Consider the following 15,086-nt stretch of genomic DNA (forward strand, 5'->3'; position numbering starts at 1 on the left):
GCAGGCCGCGAGTTTGAGACCCCTGCTTTACAGACAGAAGCAGCTTCACTTCCTGCATAGAAACGTCAGCAGATTAAAGGTTTAGTTGCAGTGAACTTGAAGCCAACCGTCTAAGATCAGCCTGGATGTCTGCGCCGCTTCTGATTGGTTAGTCGTTGAGATGAAAGCAAATCTTCCTCTCCAGGCTCCAGCATCCTCGACAGAGCAGTGATCGAACACAACCTGCTGTCTGCCAGTAAACTCTACAACAACATCACGTTCGAGGAACTCGGCGCTCTGCTGGAAATCCCTCCTGCAAAGGTGAGACGCTTTGAAATGTAACTCCAAGGGTACCAGAACTCTGGCAAGCTGGTGCTGATGTATTGATGTCAGTTTAATTTGTGTAGCCAAATATCACAGTTTCCTCATTGGGATTCATGCTGGGAATGGAACAGAAACAACAGCTGATTAATAAACTAAACAGACTAAATAAAACTGGTTATTCCTCCCTTAGACCCTCCTACTTGATGAAGAAAAGCTAAAAATCACTTCTATTATGTACAATTCTAGCCAATCGTACCTCCCATTAGTTGTGGGCGGGGTCATACATGATGGGTGTAGCTGTAAGGGTGGGAGGAGCTTCGGTCAAAAGTTTGACTTCTTAGCAAAAGATCGTTATTCAGCGATCTGATGGATCGGAGTGGCACGCACAACAAAAAAAGACTGTTGTCATGGCAATAAACTTTCAGTGTGTGTGAAACGGTGATACGGCGCAGACGGTCAGAAAGAAGGAAATAAAGCATCTTGGACACAATCAGGAGATTTCCTTCACTCAGATGAGGGAGAATGTTTGGTTCAGACGTAAACGCTGCTTTTCTCCCGCCAGGCGGAGAAGATCGCCTCCCAGATGATCACGGAGGGACGCATGAACGGCTTCATAGACCAGATCGACGGCATCGTTCACTTTGAAAGTGGGTCATTTTCTGTGGTTTGATACACGTCTTCTCCTCGGTTCTGTTGATTGTTGTTCTCTGATTTCACTCTCAGTAGAAATATGCTTTTGTTTGACACTTAGTTGAGGTTTCTTTTGAAAATATTCACTTTACAAAGGAACCATCTGGATTTCTTTGGAGATTATTTATATAAATTTTCTGAAATATTTTCTGTAAGTCAAATATTCAGTGTTTTTATTTTCTAGAGAATTATTTTTTCAATTAATTTAAAACAGAAAAAAATATTTAAATATATTTGAGAAGCTGAAGACATTTTTTTCACGTCAGTTCATAGCAGGATTGCTCCAGCAGAGGGCAGCACCTCCTCTGTGTTCCAGTAAACCTCTCCTCCTCTTGCAGCTCGAGAACCCCTCCCCACATGGGACAAACAGATCCAATCCTTATGTTTTCAAGTCAACAACCTCCTGGAGAAGATCCGGCAGGCCGCTCCGGAGTGGGCCGCTCAGGCCATGGAGACCCAGATGACCCAGTAACCCTCGCCACACCCGCCCGCCCGGCCCCGCCCCCTTTTAAGTTGCGTCTTCCTGCTCAGAAATGACGTGGAGAACTCGCCCACGCTGCCATCTTTTACTCCTCATCGCTTGAATTAACTTTTCTGACGGAACGGACCTTCAGACGAGACTTTGTTTTCATGTTAGAGAATGGGAGGATTTTGCATAAAGCTGATATGTGCAAAAAAGTGGAGTCGTTTCTGTTCCTGAAGGTTCTACAAACACAAAGAATCCAAAGCTGCTACCGCTGTGGTGCACACGGGGAAACATGTTTAATACGAAATATAGGAGATTGTTTCATGATAATTAAGTAAAACCTGAATAAGTGATGCAGGATTTAAACTTAATCATTTCCTTAAAGCGTCACAAGACACACTTTCACTTCAGAGACACGTTTTTGGAAATATTCTGCAAATTAAGAAGAATATTTATTTTAAAAAGTGTAGCAAAGTAGATTAAAATCTACATTGTTTTGATCTGAAATGTATACAAAAAAATGACTTCTCTACAAGTTTCAGCTTCTCATTCAAAGTGATTTTACTCAGTTAAATTTCAAACACACAAAAAAAACAATATTCACAAGTGCAAGTGTTTAGTAACTATTCTGAAGTAATAAAAGTAATTTTTACTTTTAAACTCAAAGAACATGAAGTCGTGTCACATTAGAATCAGTTCTCAAGTCATTTTTTTAGAATGAAATGAAACTTTCTGTGCAGAATTATTGACAGTAAATGAGAACTGGACTGACCAAGTGTGATGTCATTAACTTTCGGCTCCAACCAAAAGTCAATTTTTTTCACAATACAGACACCGCTGTGATTGGTCTGAGTTTCCATGGTAACCAAGCTCACCAATCAGGAGTGAGCTTGTTGGAAGGCCACACCCCTATCATCTGAAACCTGTCAAACGTTTAGACGTGGCAGTCAGCAGGCTCCGCCCACTTTTACTGAGGCAATAACAGGAAGTTGAGGAAATCTATGGAATTTTGGTTTCTTGGAGCCACTTCTTGTTTGGAACACCAGGGGGGTGGAGTCACTCAGTCCAGTTGTCATATACAGTCAGTGGTGTTTCAAGCACTGTAATTATTTCAGGCTTAGCAGTAAATGTTGATTGAGACCAAACGCCGCCTGGACGGACGGACGGCCCTCGTTCTCTAAAAGATGCCCTGCTCCTTCCGGCGGTTGATGTCTCTCTTCAGCTGACAGGTGGAGCAGACGGGGCAGAACAGCGACATCATGCAGTCATTTAACATGGAGCCCTGAAAACACAAATCCAGAACCGTATGAAGCACGAAGACGCTCCTGATCCACAAAAATCAACTGAGTTTGGATCAAAGTAATTCAACTGATAAAAGTGACGCAGAAACCTGAAGGAAAACACCAGAAACACCTAAAGATGAACAACGGCGCATAGAAACCCAAATGAGATATTATAACTATCGTTCAATTAAAACCATAAACTGAGAGCAGAAATGGGTTAAATAATATTTAAGGACTCAAAGTTAAAGATTTGTACTAAAGAGGATTAAAATTGTTCATATAAGATAAAAAGTTTTTTGAAAATGCACCAAAATATTATCTTAGAACAAAACAAGCAAATGACATTATTATAAAAGAAAAATAATGAATGAAAAAAAGAATTTATTATTTATTTCAAATGAATTTATCCATGTGATGTTAATAAAGTTCAATAATTCTAAAAGAACCACAGTAGCTATAAGATAAGGTTGATGTCTTACTGATTACAACCTATTAGGAGACACAAACTTTTACTTCACGCTTTAGAAAAATAAGACTTTTTATTTTTTATTAACCAAACATAAACTTACAGTTAAAAAAAAAGGATTTTTCCAAAAATATGAAACAGTTTATACCTTTTCACATGACTTCCTACACAACTGAGTCATCAGCAAAGTATAAATAGCTAAAATAAATGTGAACTTAAGGATTTCAGAACAGAAATCTTCATTTCAAAATCAAAAAGCACATAAAGAAAGGTTTTATTTGTCCACAAGTGGATGCATCAGAATGGGGCGGAGCAGGGAGCTTGAGGCTCCGCCCACCTTATGTTCTACATCACAAATACAATCTTTTTCAAACGGCATTTTTTTCATCTGCTCCTGATTCACATTGATTTGGATAAATACTCAGAAATACAAATTCAATATGATTTTTTTTATTATGTCATCCATCATCAAAAAAACGCTACAAGAAAACACCAAAAACATTTTGTTTATCACTGTTGGTCTTCTAAAAGTGAATATGAATACATAAAAAAGCTGGATTAAAGTCAGAATTTTAAACATTTGACAAAGATAAATTAATATTTTTAGGGCTTAACGCACACGATTAATCAAAAAGAATTAAGGCGTTAACATGTATTAACACAAATTAATTGTTGAAACAGTTCTTCGCTTCAACTTGGAGGTTCAGGCTTCCATGGCGAGCGTTAAAACATTTCATCAGGTATTATCCTGCTTATATCACGGTCACTTACAAAAGAAATAAATATTCAATCGGTTTTCAGTGCTTTATTCTTGCTATTTTTGTGGTTTAGATCACTTTTTCTCAAAAAGTCGATTATTTGAACCACAGTCCAGTTCTATTTGGTACAAATACATTTTACCTGGTAAAACTTTGCGATTAATTGTGATTAATCCCAACACAAAAATGTGATTAATCTGATTTTTTTTAAATTGATTGAGAGTGATTAAAAATAAATGTTTTACATGTAGAGTTTCATGTGTGATTTCATGTTGTGATTATTCAGAGATAATAAGTGGTCTGCAAATACTGAAAAAAAAGGTTGTTTTTCGGGTTAAAATGTTTTTTTTAACAAAAAGTTAATTATTTTCTGAATTCATTTTGCATCACAAAGGGTTTTATTGTAGGAAAGTTATTTTTATACAAAGAAAAAAGTGAAACTTTAATAGTTTAAGGCAAGTTTTGAATCAGAAAAGATGATCAGATGATCAGATGTCTGGAGCACGTGGATCACATGATCCCATAAACTGGATCCAGTTTTACTGTTAAACCTGTAAGAGCAGCTGACGCGGCGCCTCTGCGGCCTCACACTCACCTGGATGTTGTATCTGGTGCGGTAGACGCTGCGGATGGGATAGCCGGTACCAAACATGCAGCACTCGCCCATGTCGCTGGCGATGGTGCAGCCCAGACACATGTAGCAGAAGCAGCCGAGGCAGCCTGAGGACAAGAGGAACACTCTTGATGCTTTTGGAGACTTTTGCTCCACAGCAGATCCCCTCTCCTCTTGGATGGATCATGCCCCGTATTTAAACTTTGTAGATGTTTGAGTGCAGGACTCACAGACGCTGAGGTCTTCACAGCAGTCGCACACGCCGGTCTGGAACTCAGACGGCAGGAATCGAGCCGGCTGGTTGGTCACCGCCATGAGTCAAAGAGTCTGTTAGGGATTATAATCAATTGATGATCAACACATCCAAAGAGAACTTTCAAACCAAAGTGGTGAAGTAATCAAAAAGAACCAAAAATGGTCAAACTGTACAACGGAATTAAAGTTCAAATGTAAAGATGAAATACAACAGATATGTAAGCAGAAAACTCACCAGATGAAGATGGACGGATGTTTGAGGATAAAGGAGTGAACGGTCCGAGCCCGGTTCCTCTTTTATAGCCGAAGAGCCAAAGGGAGCGAAGGATAACTGATTAACTCGTTCCCAGAAATGAAACCCCAAACACGCCCGGACACACCCACCGTTTCGCCATGTCAAGGCGTAACGGAAGGTGTTTACGATCAGCAGCAGCAAACAGGACCATAAACCTACAGACCAGAAACCTGACTGATGAAGAGGAGATCTGTGAGGAGGAGGGGCCAAAATCCCTCCTGCTGTCTGTGCAGATCTGGAGAGATCCTTCTGAAACGTTTGACCCGAGTAAAAGTACTGTACCAAATACGAACATGGATTCTGCAGAGGCAGCATACAAATACACGATTAAGAAAACATTCCAGATTTTTTTAGAGGTTTCTCTCACTGGACATTAACCTAACCTAAATCTGAGAGTTCTCCATGATTTCTAAGAACACAAAATCATATAAAAGTGTAAATCCCAAAGCCCAGATGCAGATGGAGGGAAAAGGCCGGACCAGTCAGAGCATCCCTGCTGGAGGAGAGCAGGATGAAGTAAAAGCGTCTGGAACAAACATCCATCAACGTTTCAGTGTGATAGGCTGAGAAAAAAGAAGGTTTAGAAAGACATCATTAAACCTGCAGCCTCAAAGTTCTCCTTGTAAATTTCTAGATCATCTGCGTTAAAATTAACCTTTTATTTTATTCGTTTTTATTACATTTTTTGTATTTATTTGTTTTTCTATTTAAAAAAAAGATGAATTGAGTCTTTTTATTTTTTAATTTAATTTAGTTTTTTGTTTAATTTATTTTTTTTATTTTAAAAACATTTTTTACTAAACAAGGATGAGTTAATTATTTTTTTTATTTTTGATTTCATTTTCATTTAAATTAACATTGTTTTTATTTTTATTTTTTATGTATTTTTATTAAAAAAGGAAGAGGTAATTCTTTTTATTTTATTTATTTATTTATTTTAGGGCGACAGTGGCTCAGGCGGTAGAGCGGGTCGGCCAATGATCGAAGGATAGGCGGTTCGATTCCGGCTCCCGCCAGCCAAGTGTCGTTGTGTCCTTGGGCAAGGCACTTAACCCAACTTGCCTCCAGTGTGGCTCCACTGGTGTTTGAATGCGTATGAATGTTCCGGTGATGGTCAGAGGGGCCGTAGGCGCGTACTGGCAGCCACGCCTCTGTCAGCCTGCCCCAGGGCAGCTGTGGCTACAGTAGTAGCTTACCGTCACCAAGTATGAATGAGGTGTGAATGAATAATGGATGCACAATGTAAGCGCTTTGAGTGTCCTGAAAAGCGCAGATAAAATCTAATCCATTATTATTATTATTATTTAAATGCATTTTTTAAATTTAATTTCATTCATTTGTTTTATTAGTTTTAATAAAAAATATTGTATTTTTTCATTTTAAAAAGACTAGTAAATTATTTTAATTTTTTATTTTAATTTTTGGTCATTTTATTTTATTATTTTTATTACATTTTTATATTTATTTGTTATTTATTTTAAAAAGGATGAGTTAATTCTTTTTATTTTTAATTTATTTTTTCGATTAATTTACTTTTTAATATTTTTTAATTAAAAAATTGTTCTAAACAAGGATGAGTTAATTATTTCTATTTTTAACTTAACATTTTATTTTTTAATATTATGCATTTTTATTTTAAAAAAGATGAGTTAATTCTTTTTATTTTTCTTATTTAATTTAATTTTTATTAGTTAAAAAAAATAAAAAATGTTTTGAGATAAAAATCCTTGTTTCAACATCTTGTAACATTTTCCTGATGATGGAGGAATGTGTACAAAAGATAAAAAAAAAAGAAAAGAATTAAAAAAAAAATCACATAACAGTGAAACTGAAATACCAAGAGAACATTTTAAAAAACAAAATGTTGGTTTTATAACCGACCAGTTTGTATTGAGTGAACAGAGTTTGTGTCTGAACTGAATAACTGAGTATTTTTTACTGTTTATGTTTCTTCCTCTTCTTTTCCAAACGTCGTTCTTCTTCTGTTTCAGCGTCTGATGGTGACAGACGTTCAGCTGGAGGTTCGTTTCCGTCTTCAGCTCCGTGTTTTCTGCATTGATCATTTCCTGTCAGCTCTTTGGTTTGATTTAGTTTCTCATATCCTGACTGACCTGGTTCCTGTTGGCAGACGGGCTTTGGACCCTTTAGTTGTAGTGGTTTAGTGCTTCCTTTTTATTGATGATAAATCTCGGATCACCACACCTGTAAACCCAGTTATGTCTCACCGGACTTACTGTCGACTTTTATCCCAGTTTTTACAAGAGTCCACTAAAGATTTTATCATTCATGAACTTCCTTTTAGCAACGCCTTCGATAAAAGAGAGTAATGAGTCGGGACAGCAGACGACGTAAAAGAGAACTCACATCTGATCATTTTAACGGATCATTTCTTCATCTATTTGTTCAGATTTTTGCATTTGTTCTTTGACTCTTTATGATGTGGACTCTTGATTTAGAGCTCAAATCATTTATGACACAAACCTGCAGCTTTATGGGGTCAATCACTCACATCATTTCAACCCTTTGTCTTAAATTTCTCATCAAAATCTCAATTTAATACGCATTTTCTAAATTCCCAATCAAATCTTCTCTAAAAGAGGATTATACAATAACAATAATAATATAAATAAACGTATTTATAGGGCACTTAAATTGTCTTCGTAGTGCTGTAGTGACAGAGAGATAACAACATATAAATAAAAGGATAAAAATAGATTAAAAGACAAAAATCAAATGATGGTTTTTGTATTTCTATGAATCAAATGTTGTAGATTTCACTTTCGTTTTGTTCAAAAACTATTTTTGCTTTTAAAAAACTACAATTTTAATGTGAAATAGTGTTTTTCAAAGTAAAGCGCAGGTCAAATTCTTCATAAAAATCATAAAAAAATAAAAATCTCAATGAAAACAAAGTTTTTTACACACTTAAACGTGAACAGTTTCCTCTGATTTTCTCTAATACATCATCTTTGTGGTCCATCCTCTAATGACGCTGATAAAGTGACAAACCTGACTTAGCAAATATTTATTTACTAGCATATTTCAAGGCTGTTTCTGTGTCCAAAGGTGAAAACCCCTTGGTTAAACATTTAAAATTACTGTTTAAATCTACATAAATAAGTAAATAAAAAATAAAGTAGGACAAGACATTCATCTATTTAGTCTTTTCAAAGATTGTGGTCCTGTTAGCAGCATAAAAACTCACCTCTTAAATATAGAAAAATACACATGAATAAGTGAATCCATGCTAAATACCATGAAACAAAAGATTCTAGATTTAAAATAATAATAATAGTTACCAATAATAATGAATAAAAAACTGCTGAAACTGTTGGAGTGAAATGACCAGAAGTAAGAATTTGTTTTTAAAAAGCAAACTCTGATTTTAAAAATGATATATCTGTTAAAATTGTATTTTGTATTTTATTTGTATTATTTTATATACTGTATTTTATAATTGTATGTGTACAGTCTTATCTCTTAAACTCTGTTTTATTTCCTTTAACATCAATCTTCCAAGAGACTCCAGACGGGAACTAGCCTGAGGCGATAATCTGGTATATTTACGTTTGTTTTAATGTTTATTTATATGCATTGTCCCTTTCTCAATAAAGTTAACAAAAAACATGTTAAAAATTCTGAAATAAAGGATTATTTTAAAAGAGGTAGCAGAGCAGGACAGTAATGCTAACAAAGATGTCATTTTGAATGAAAAATTAACTGAAAAATTTAAAGATTTTTTATCAGTTTGCAACAAAAAATGAGGGAAAACAAGATAAAAAACGTAAATATGAGACTGAAATGTTGGATTTGCTGCTGCTGGTTGTGTGTGAACTAAAAGCAAAACTAAAAAAAAAATCTAAAAGGAAGAAAAAAATGACTAAATAGTAATGATAAATACAATAATATTTACTAAAAAGGATGAATTAATGACACTAAAAAGTTAGAAAATCACGTTTTTTAAAAAAAGTACTAAATCAAACATTAATTTTGCTGATAGAAACATTTGTTGGAATTTAATTTTAAGGCCTGGAAAGATTCCTAAGAATGAAATAATTTAGTACATGAATTAAAGAAAACTTCAATCAATATAAAACAAAACAAAGGTTCTGTAGCGACTTTAAGGCTTGAAGAGTCATCAGAGACGCTGAGGCTGGTCTGTTGTCAAAATAAATACATAAAGTTCTTATGTTGATTCTTAAACAAAAAAGAAAGTAGAAACAACATAAACACGACTTTTTTGTCCTCTGTTTCCACACACAAAGCGCCACAGAAAGAAAAAACTACAGATGAATAGATGTACTAATTCTCCCGTTGATCGTGTATTTCTAACCGCAGGTGCTTTTGTTTTATTTTATATACCATTTTTAAAAAACTGTTTTATTTTATCTTAACTTTTCTGCCGCTTCAATTTTTATTGCTTTATTTTAAATTACTTTTATTTAAATTAAACCCCTTCCTATTTGAATTATTATTTTTTATATAAAAATTAATTTTAGTAGAGAAAAAAAGCAGCAAAATTCTCTATTTTTTTATTTTTTGGTCTCCAGCTTCACAGCGCTGTCATACCCAAATCGGCCACATGGTGGAGCTCCTTCCCAGGAAAACCGCCGCCCCGCGTGCGCAGCAGCGCTCACGAGGAGGATCCGGCCGTAATGATACAGGCCGCCACATAATGAGTGACTGGGACTCTGGAGGAGGCAGGATTTTCAATTTCCGAGCGTCTAAAGATAGAAGGGGTCCGGACTGGGCTGTTATTAGGCTGCAACACCCAGAAAATAGAGCAGCTTTTCATCAAGACGGGAAGGAAGGAACGAACGAAAGAAAGACAGAAAGACAGAAAGAAAGAAAGAAAGAAAGAAAGAAAGAAAGAAAGAAAGAAAGAAAGAAAGAAAGAAAGAAAGAAAGAAAGAAAGAAAGAAAGAAAACACTGCCTCAAGCTTGTGACAAAACTCACAACCATTAAAAACAAGCAGAAAATATGGAACAAAAGTTAACTTAAATATGTAAGCCTATGTACATATGCATATGTAAATCTGTAAATCTGGTTATTTAAATGCTCGCTTTTTTGCACATCATAGTCTTATATGGCACAGTTCATTGTATATATTTTTCTACATTTTTTTTATTTTTTTATTTTTTTTATACTTTATATCGTATTTTTTATATTATGTTCTGTATTTTTTATGCCACTTGCACTGAAACGGTTGCTGCAATTTCATTGTCCTTGTGATAATGACAATAAAGGTCTATCTATCTATCTATCTAAGAAGTCTGAAAACATCTTTTCATATATGAATTTGTATTTTTACAGCTGGAGCTCTAAAGAAAACCAAAAACAAACAGAAAATTGTTGATAATATTATTTTAAATTAAACAATTTAAAGATTACCCTCAGGTTTGTGACGTAAAACATTCTCCAAAAACTGATTTTTCATGCAAAAAGAGGATTTTTCTGAACCGTTTCTCATCTCAAGAACCTGCAGCAGCAGAATCTGATAAACTGACAGGCGTAAAGTTGAAGAAAATGCTGGAAAAACCAAGAAACAAAATGTTTAAAACTGAGCCTTTAACCTGTTAGGAGGTGTTGGGTAAAAATAAAGCAGATTTACTTAAAAATATTAAGAAAAACCTAAACTGAGCAGAAAAAAAAAGAAAAAAAAAGAGAATTTAGGTGAAAATTTAAATACACATATTTAATTTTGAATGTTTAAATAGAAAAGATAAAAAGTTGTATCATTTTAGGAAAATAAATACTGTTATATAAAATGCTCTCACTTTAAATGTTAAATAAATGTCTGGATATTAATGATTTAAACACCAAAAATTGTTCAAAAGTCAAAAACTTTGTAATTTAACTTGAATAAATTGTGTTGTTTTTATGAACTGTGATTCTCCTCCTTATGATTTTGAATAAAATGTTTTGTCAGTTTCATTCTTCCGTATTTAAACATCAGATGTTCTATCAGACGGTCCATGCTGATCGACAGGTGTGAAAAGGAAATGAAATCTGATGCATCTGAAATGTAAACTGGTTTACTTGCAAGTGAATCCTGTGTGATTCAGTTCAAAGGCTCATTTCAGACTCATTACTACATCAGTCCAGATGTTAATTCTTGAGACACTGAATGTTTTGTTGAAACTCTGAACAAATGAGAGAACTTTTCTGTTCATTTAAAGACCGTTTTAGTGTTTTTAACACATTCTTGGAGCATTTTTCTCGAGGACGGAGAGTATTTATAAAAGATTCAAACTGCATTTCGGAGTATTTCTTAATTCAAATCCTGTTGGATCAGGAGCAGATGAAAACAGGCGGTTCGAAAAACCTGGAGCTTCAATGAGCGGCCAAAGTCTCCCTGCTCTGCTACGATTCTGGATCCTCCACTTGCAGACGAATAGATCCATGAACGTCTTCATGTTCGCCAACAGCTGGGAGACGTAGTGTGTTCGCTACTCTGGAGATGGTTCCTACGGAGAGAAAATAGACTCACTCCGATTTTTGCGTATTCTTGATTTTTAACCCATATAAAACGTTTTGGGCATAAGTAAAAAAATTACACAAAATACAATTTAAATATGCACAAATTAAAATGACAACCTCTTGAATCTAATTACACTCGCAAATCTTTAAAAATGACGCAGAAATCCCCTCTTACGAGTCTGTGGAGAGACTCTTTTCACGTCTCAGAAATTCATCCGTAAGTGTTGCGTTTAAATACGACTACCAGCTCTTGGAGGCTCTCTTTTCTGGAAAATATTTGTATTTTTAAAAGGAAAACGTAGATTAGAATAGAATGTATTACAGACTCAAGGTCTAAACAAGACCATAACAAAAACAAAGTACAGTCATGATACATATAAAAATACTTAAACCAATGGACATAAGAATCAAATTAAAAACCCATATTAAAATCTGAAAGGGTTCAAAATGCGTCCATATGTAAGAGTGTCGTGCTTTAAGAGTTTTAAAAATGCTTATTTAGACACTTTTTAATATCAAATATTGGGCATATCTATATAAATAAATAAATAAATAAATAAATAAATAAAAATAATAATAATAAAAAAGAATGACACAAATCCAAAGTTTTGCATGAATCAGGAATTACGCACGTGTACTTTTACTTTACTGTAGTACAGTCCAGTGATGGGAGGATTGATATCCAAGTATTGAAATATCCACAAATCACCAATTTTGTTATGACGACTCAATTAAGGTTTTGATTACTTATTAATAAATGAGTCTTCAGCATTTTGAACCTCACACATTGACATTGTTATCTGGACAGTTTTTGAAATCATTTGTTTATCTGTAATTATATTTACAGAGTATTCGGTAGTGTGTGGTGTCGCCCGTCACTTGTACACTGTAAAAATGAAACATTGCATCAATTAACAGAAGTTCTGTACATTTAAAAATGTTAGTTTTTATCAAATTACATTTTTGAGTTAACTCCAAATGTATTTTGATGATAATTTTAAATTATAGAACTTTTGCTAATTGATCCAACGTTTCACTTTTTACAGTGTATGCTCAAATATAATACTCCTTTATTTGTTTAGTTTGCTTTAACGCAGTTTTTCCTCCAGGAAAAAAAGAGTTGAATCTGCTAATCATTTTCACCCCGTTAGCTTAACATTTTGGGGTCTCCATGGCAACACGGAGTCCTCTGCAGAGTTGATCATTTCTTTAAAAAACATCCATCAAATAACTTTTACTGCTCCACTTTTAGACATCCTGTCAAGAATTTGAAATACATTTAAAAAGTAAAATCACATTTAAATATTTAAGAAATGTCTTTGATTTACAGCTAACAGGCTGTTGGAATAGTCCATTGCTCCACGGGGACGGGGGAGGACGAAACACTTTCTCATGCAGTTTTATGTCATTTCAGTGATTTAATAAATCGTAGAATTAAATAATAAAAATGATTTTGGACATTTTATTAAAGTGTTCAGCTCCTGAAGTGTTGGAGCCCTCAAGCAATCGGCTACCTGTGCCTAAAGGTGAGTGCCCTCATCCACGTTTAACAAATAGGCATTTCCTAACTTTGTGGGATTTTCTCTTAATCCAATTCCTGCTTAAATCTTTTCTTATTCTTTCTCAAAAAGCTAAATGTTTACATCACTTCCACTTTTCGGTCCGTTTGCATCACACCACAGCTGAAACACACCAGGATTCACTTGCAAGTTCGATCTGCACCCAAGTTGAGGTGAACTTTTCATCCCAGCCAAATCAAACATCCACGCAAATAAATGTCTGAAAGTCCAGAAATGGATGTTTTCAAACAGAAATGTTCACCAGAGGAAAAGTAAACTGAAGATTGAGAAAGGCTCGTCTCCATCAATACAAGCTGGAGGTTTATCAGGGGCTGAGGTGTTGATTAAGGACAGTGCTGACACACATGCGCACAGCTGATGGAAGAGAAGCACATCTGCACTGACGTCACCCGCCAAAGAAAAAAGGACAGAAAAAGCAGCCGGTTTGGAGCTGTCCTGCAGGCAGCCTGCCTCTGCGCGCGCGGCGGTGGAGAGGAGCAGCTCCAACTTCTGCTGTTGTTTGATGCACTTTGAGCCTCGAAACCCAAAGTCCAGCTTCTACAAGGACAGATAGGCTGAAAGCGGAGCCTTCTGCTGGAGGAAATCCAATCCCGTGAAAAGCTGAATAAGTGCTTTCTCTCCCTCTGAGGCAGAGATAGCGCTGCCGGGCTGAGGGGGGAGAATCCGCGCGCACATCCAGAGGATGGCAGAGTTCAAAAGGAGATGAGGAGCGCAGAGTGGAGGAGGTCTGTGCGCGGAACCTGAGAGCAGCACGAGCCTTTTGTCTCTTTGCGCGCTTGGAGCGGAGCTGACAGTGAGGATGATGATGGTAAAAGCCTCCTAACTTCACCCCGGTGCGCGCGCGCGGTGCAGATTCCCTCAGGTAGGAAAACTCGCTCGTGTTTGATTGTGTTTCTGCACTTGGAGCCGCTCTGGGGAAGTTGCGAGCACAAACGCGCGCATTGAGCCACATTTACGCACGCTGGTCCACGTCTGCAGAGCGAGCTCAGAGGAGCTTTCACGGCGCGCGCAGCCCAAACCGCGGCGTGTTTGGATTTGCGGAGGCTCCTCGAGGGTTGCGTTTGAGGTGCCGGCTGTAATGCGCGCGGGCCGGCTGCCAGCTGTCTGGGTCAGAGTGGCCAAAGGCAGCGCGCTCTGTCTGTCTGGAGCCGTGCAGCGCAGGAAACGCACGCGCTGCTCGTCATCGTCCTCTCGCAGAGGCTTTCCTCCTGCACATCACTCTTATTCCACCTGACGTTTGTTTACCCAAGTCTCGTTTGTGCGTAAAACCACAACGTGCAGGAATTACATCATGCAGACTCAGATCTGTGCGCGCCTTTCAACGCGTAATTACCCTCGATGTTTAAAATGACTGAGTTCCACAAACTGTCAGGGTTTGATCATTTAAAAAAAGAGAAATCTGCGTTTAATCTGTGGGACTAGCAGAGTTTTAAATGCAAATTAAATGTTTTCTTGGATATCTGCAGTTTTGGCAAGAATAGGGAATACGACGGATTTCAGAGGAAAAAGAAAACGGTTAAAAACTCATTTAAGTGGAAAAAGTTCAACTAAGTGCGGTCTTTTTTGGTTTGAGAGCGCGTGTCAGTCAGTTGGTTTACGCTTGTGAGACTCTTTGAACCATAAGTGCACCATTTGGAGCGTCCTGCATGCACAAAATCCAACAGTTCCGCCCAACATCATATGTGTCGCCATAGCAACGTTGTCAAAAAAAATCTATGGAGCTAGTAAAAAGTTTACTTTCGCTCATCGTTTCAGTTTCCAAACTTCCTGAATCCATTTCAAGGTTGCTGGAGCCTATCCCAGGTACTGTTGAGTAAAGTGGGGTCCACCTTGAACAAGTCGCCACGCTTCAATCACACCTAGGACCAATTTAGAGTAACCAATCAACTTATGAAG

The 15,086-nt window shown here is 36.5% G+C and overlaps 3 protein-coding genes across 3 annotated transcripts in view; 2 read left to right on the forward strand and 1 right to left on the reverse strand.

The window, feature by feature from the left end:
* The window catches only part of cops4 (COP9 constitutive photomorphogenic homolog subunit 4 (Arabidopsis)), a 5,047-nt gene extending 3,346 nt beyond the window's left edge, over window positions 1-1,701 (forward strand). Inside the window, exons 8-10 of the mRNA XM_024298596.2 lie at window positions 185-300; window positions 866-950; window positions 1,332-1,701. Of these exons, the coding sequence (XP_024154364.1) occupies window positions 185-300; window positions 866-950; window positions 1,332-1,465 (335 nt within the window). The 3' untranslated portion in view covers window positions 1,466-1,701. The remainder of the gene's footprint in view (window positions 1-184; window positions 301-865; window positions 951-1,331) is intronic.
* A 294-nt stretch (window positions 1,702-1,995) lies between these two features.
* plac8.2 (placenta associated 8, tandem duplicate 2) lies at window positions 1,996-5,297 on the reverse strand. Its single transcript, XM_024298597.2, has 4 exons — window positions 5,070-5,297; window positions 4,810-4,906; window positions 4,562-4,686; window positions 1,996-2,741 (listed from the first exon to the last, which is right to left on the reverse strand). Exons 2-4 carry the CDS (start codon window positions 4,892-4,894, stop codon window positions 2,637-2,639), a joined length of 315 nt encoding a protein of 104 aa, XP_024154365.1. The 5' UTR covers window positions 4,895-4,906; window positions 5,070-5,297; the 3' UTR covers window positions 1,996-2,636.
* An 8,355-nt stretch (window positions 5,298-13,652) lies between these two features.
* The window catches only part of adamts6 (ADAM metallopeptidase with thrombospondin type 1 motif, 6), an 89,773-nt gene continuing 88,339 nt past the window's right edge, over window positions 13,653-15,086 (forward strand). The window contains exon 1 of the mRNA XM_024298598.2: window positions 13,653-14,052. The gene's annotated coding sequence lies outside the window, so the exon portion shown is untranslated. The remainder of the gene's footprint in view (window positions 14,053-15,086) is intronic.

This window comes from Oryzias melastigma, linkage group LG12 (assembly GCF_002922805.2).
Source record: "Oryzias melastigma strain HK-1 linkage group LG12, ASM292280v2, whole genome shotgun sequence".
NCBI classification, from domain to species: Eukaryota; Metazoa; Chordata; class Actinopteri; order Beloniformes; family Adrianichthyidae; genus Oryzias; species Oryzias melastigma.

Bases quoted from the DNA above. Each gene is read 5' to 3' on its own strand.
- plac8.2 (XM_024298597.2), bottom strand. From the start codon at position 4,894: ATGGCGGTGACCAACCAGCCGGCTCGATTCCTGCCGTCTGAGTTCCAG. The intron at 4,687-4,809 runs GTGAGTCCTGCA...TCTTGTCCTCAG, and splicing joins CTGTGAAGACCTCAGCGTCT to GCTGCCTCGGCTGCTTCTGC. The intron at 2,742-4,561 runs GTGAGTGTGAGG...TTGTGTTTTCAG, and splicing joins GCACCAGATACAACATCCAG to GGCTCCATGTTAAATGACTG.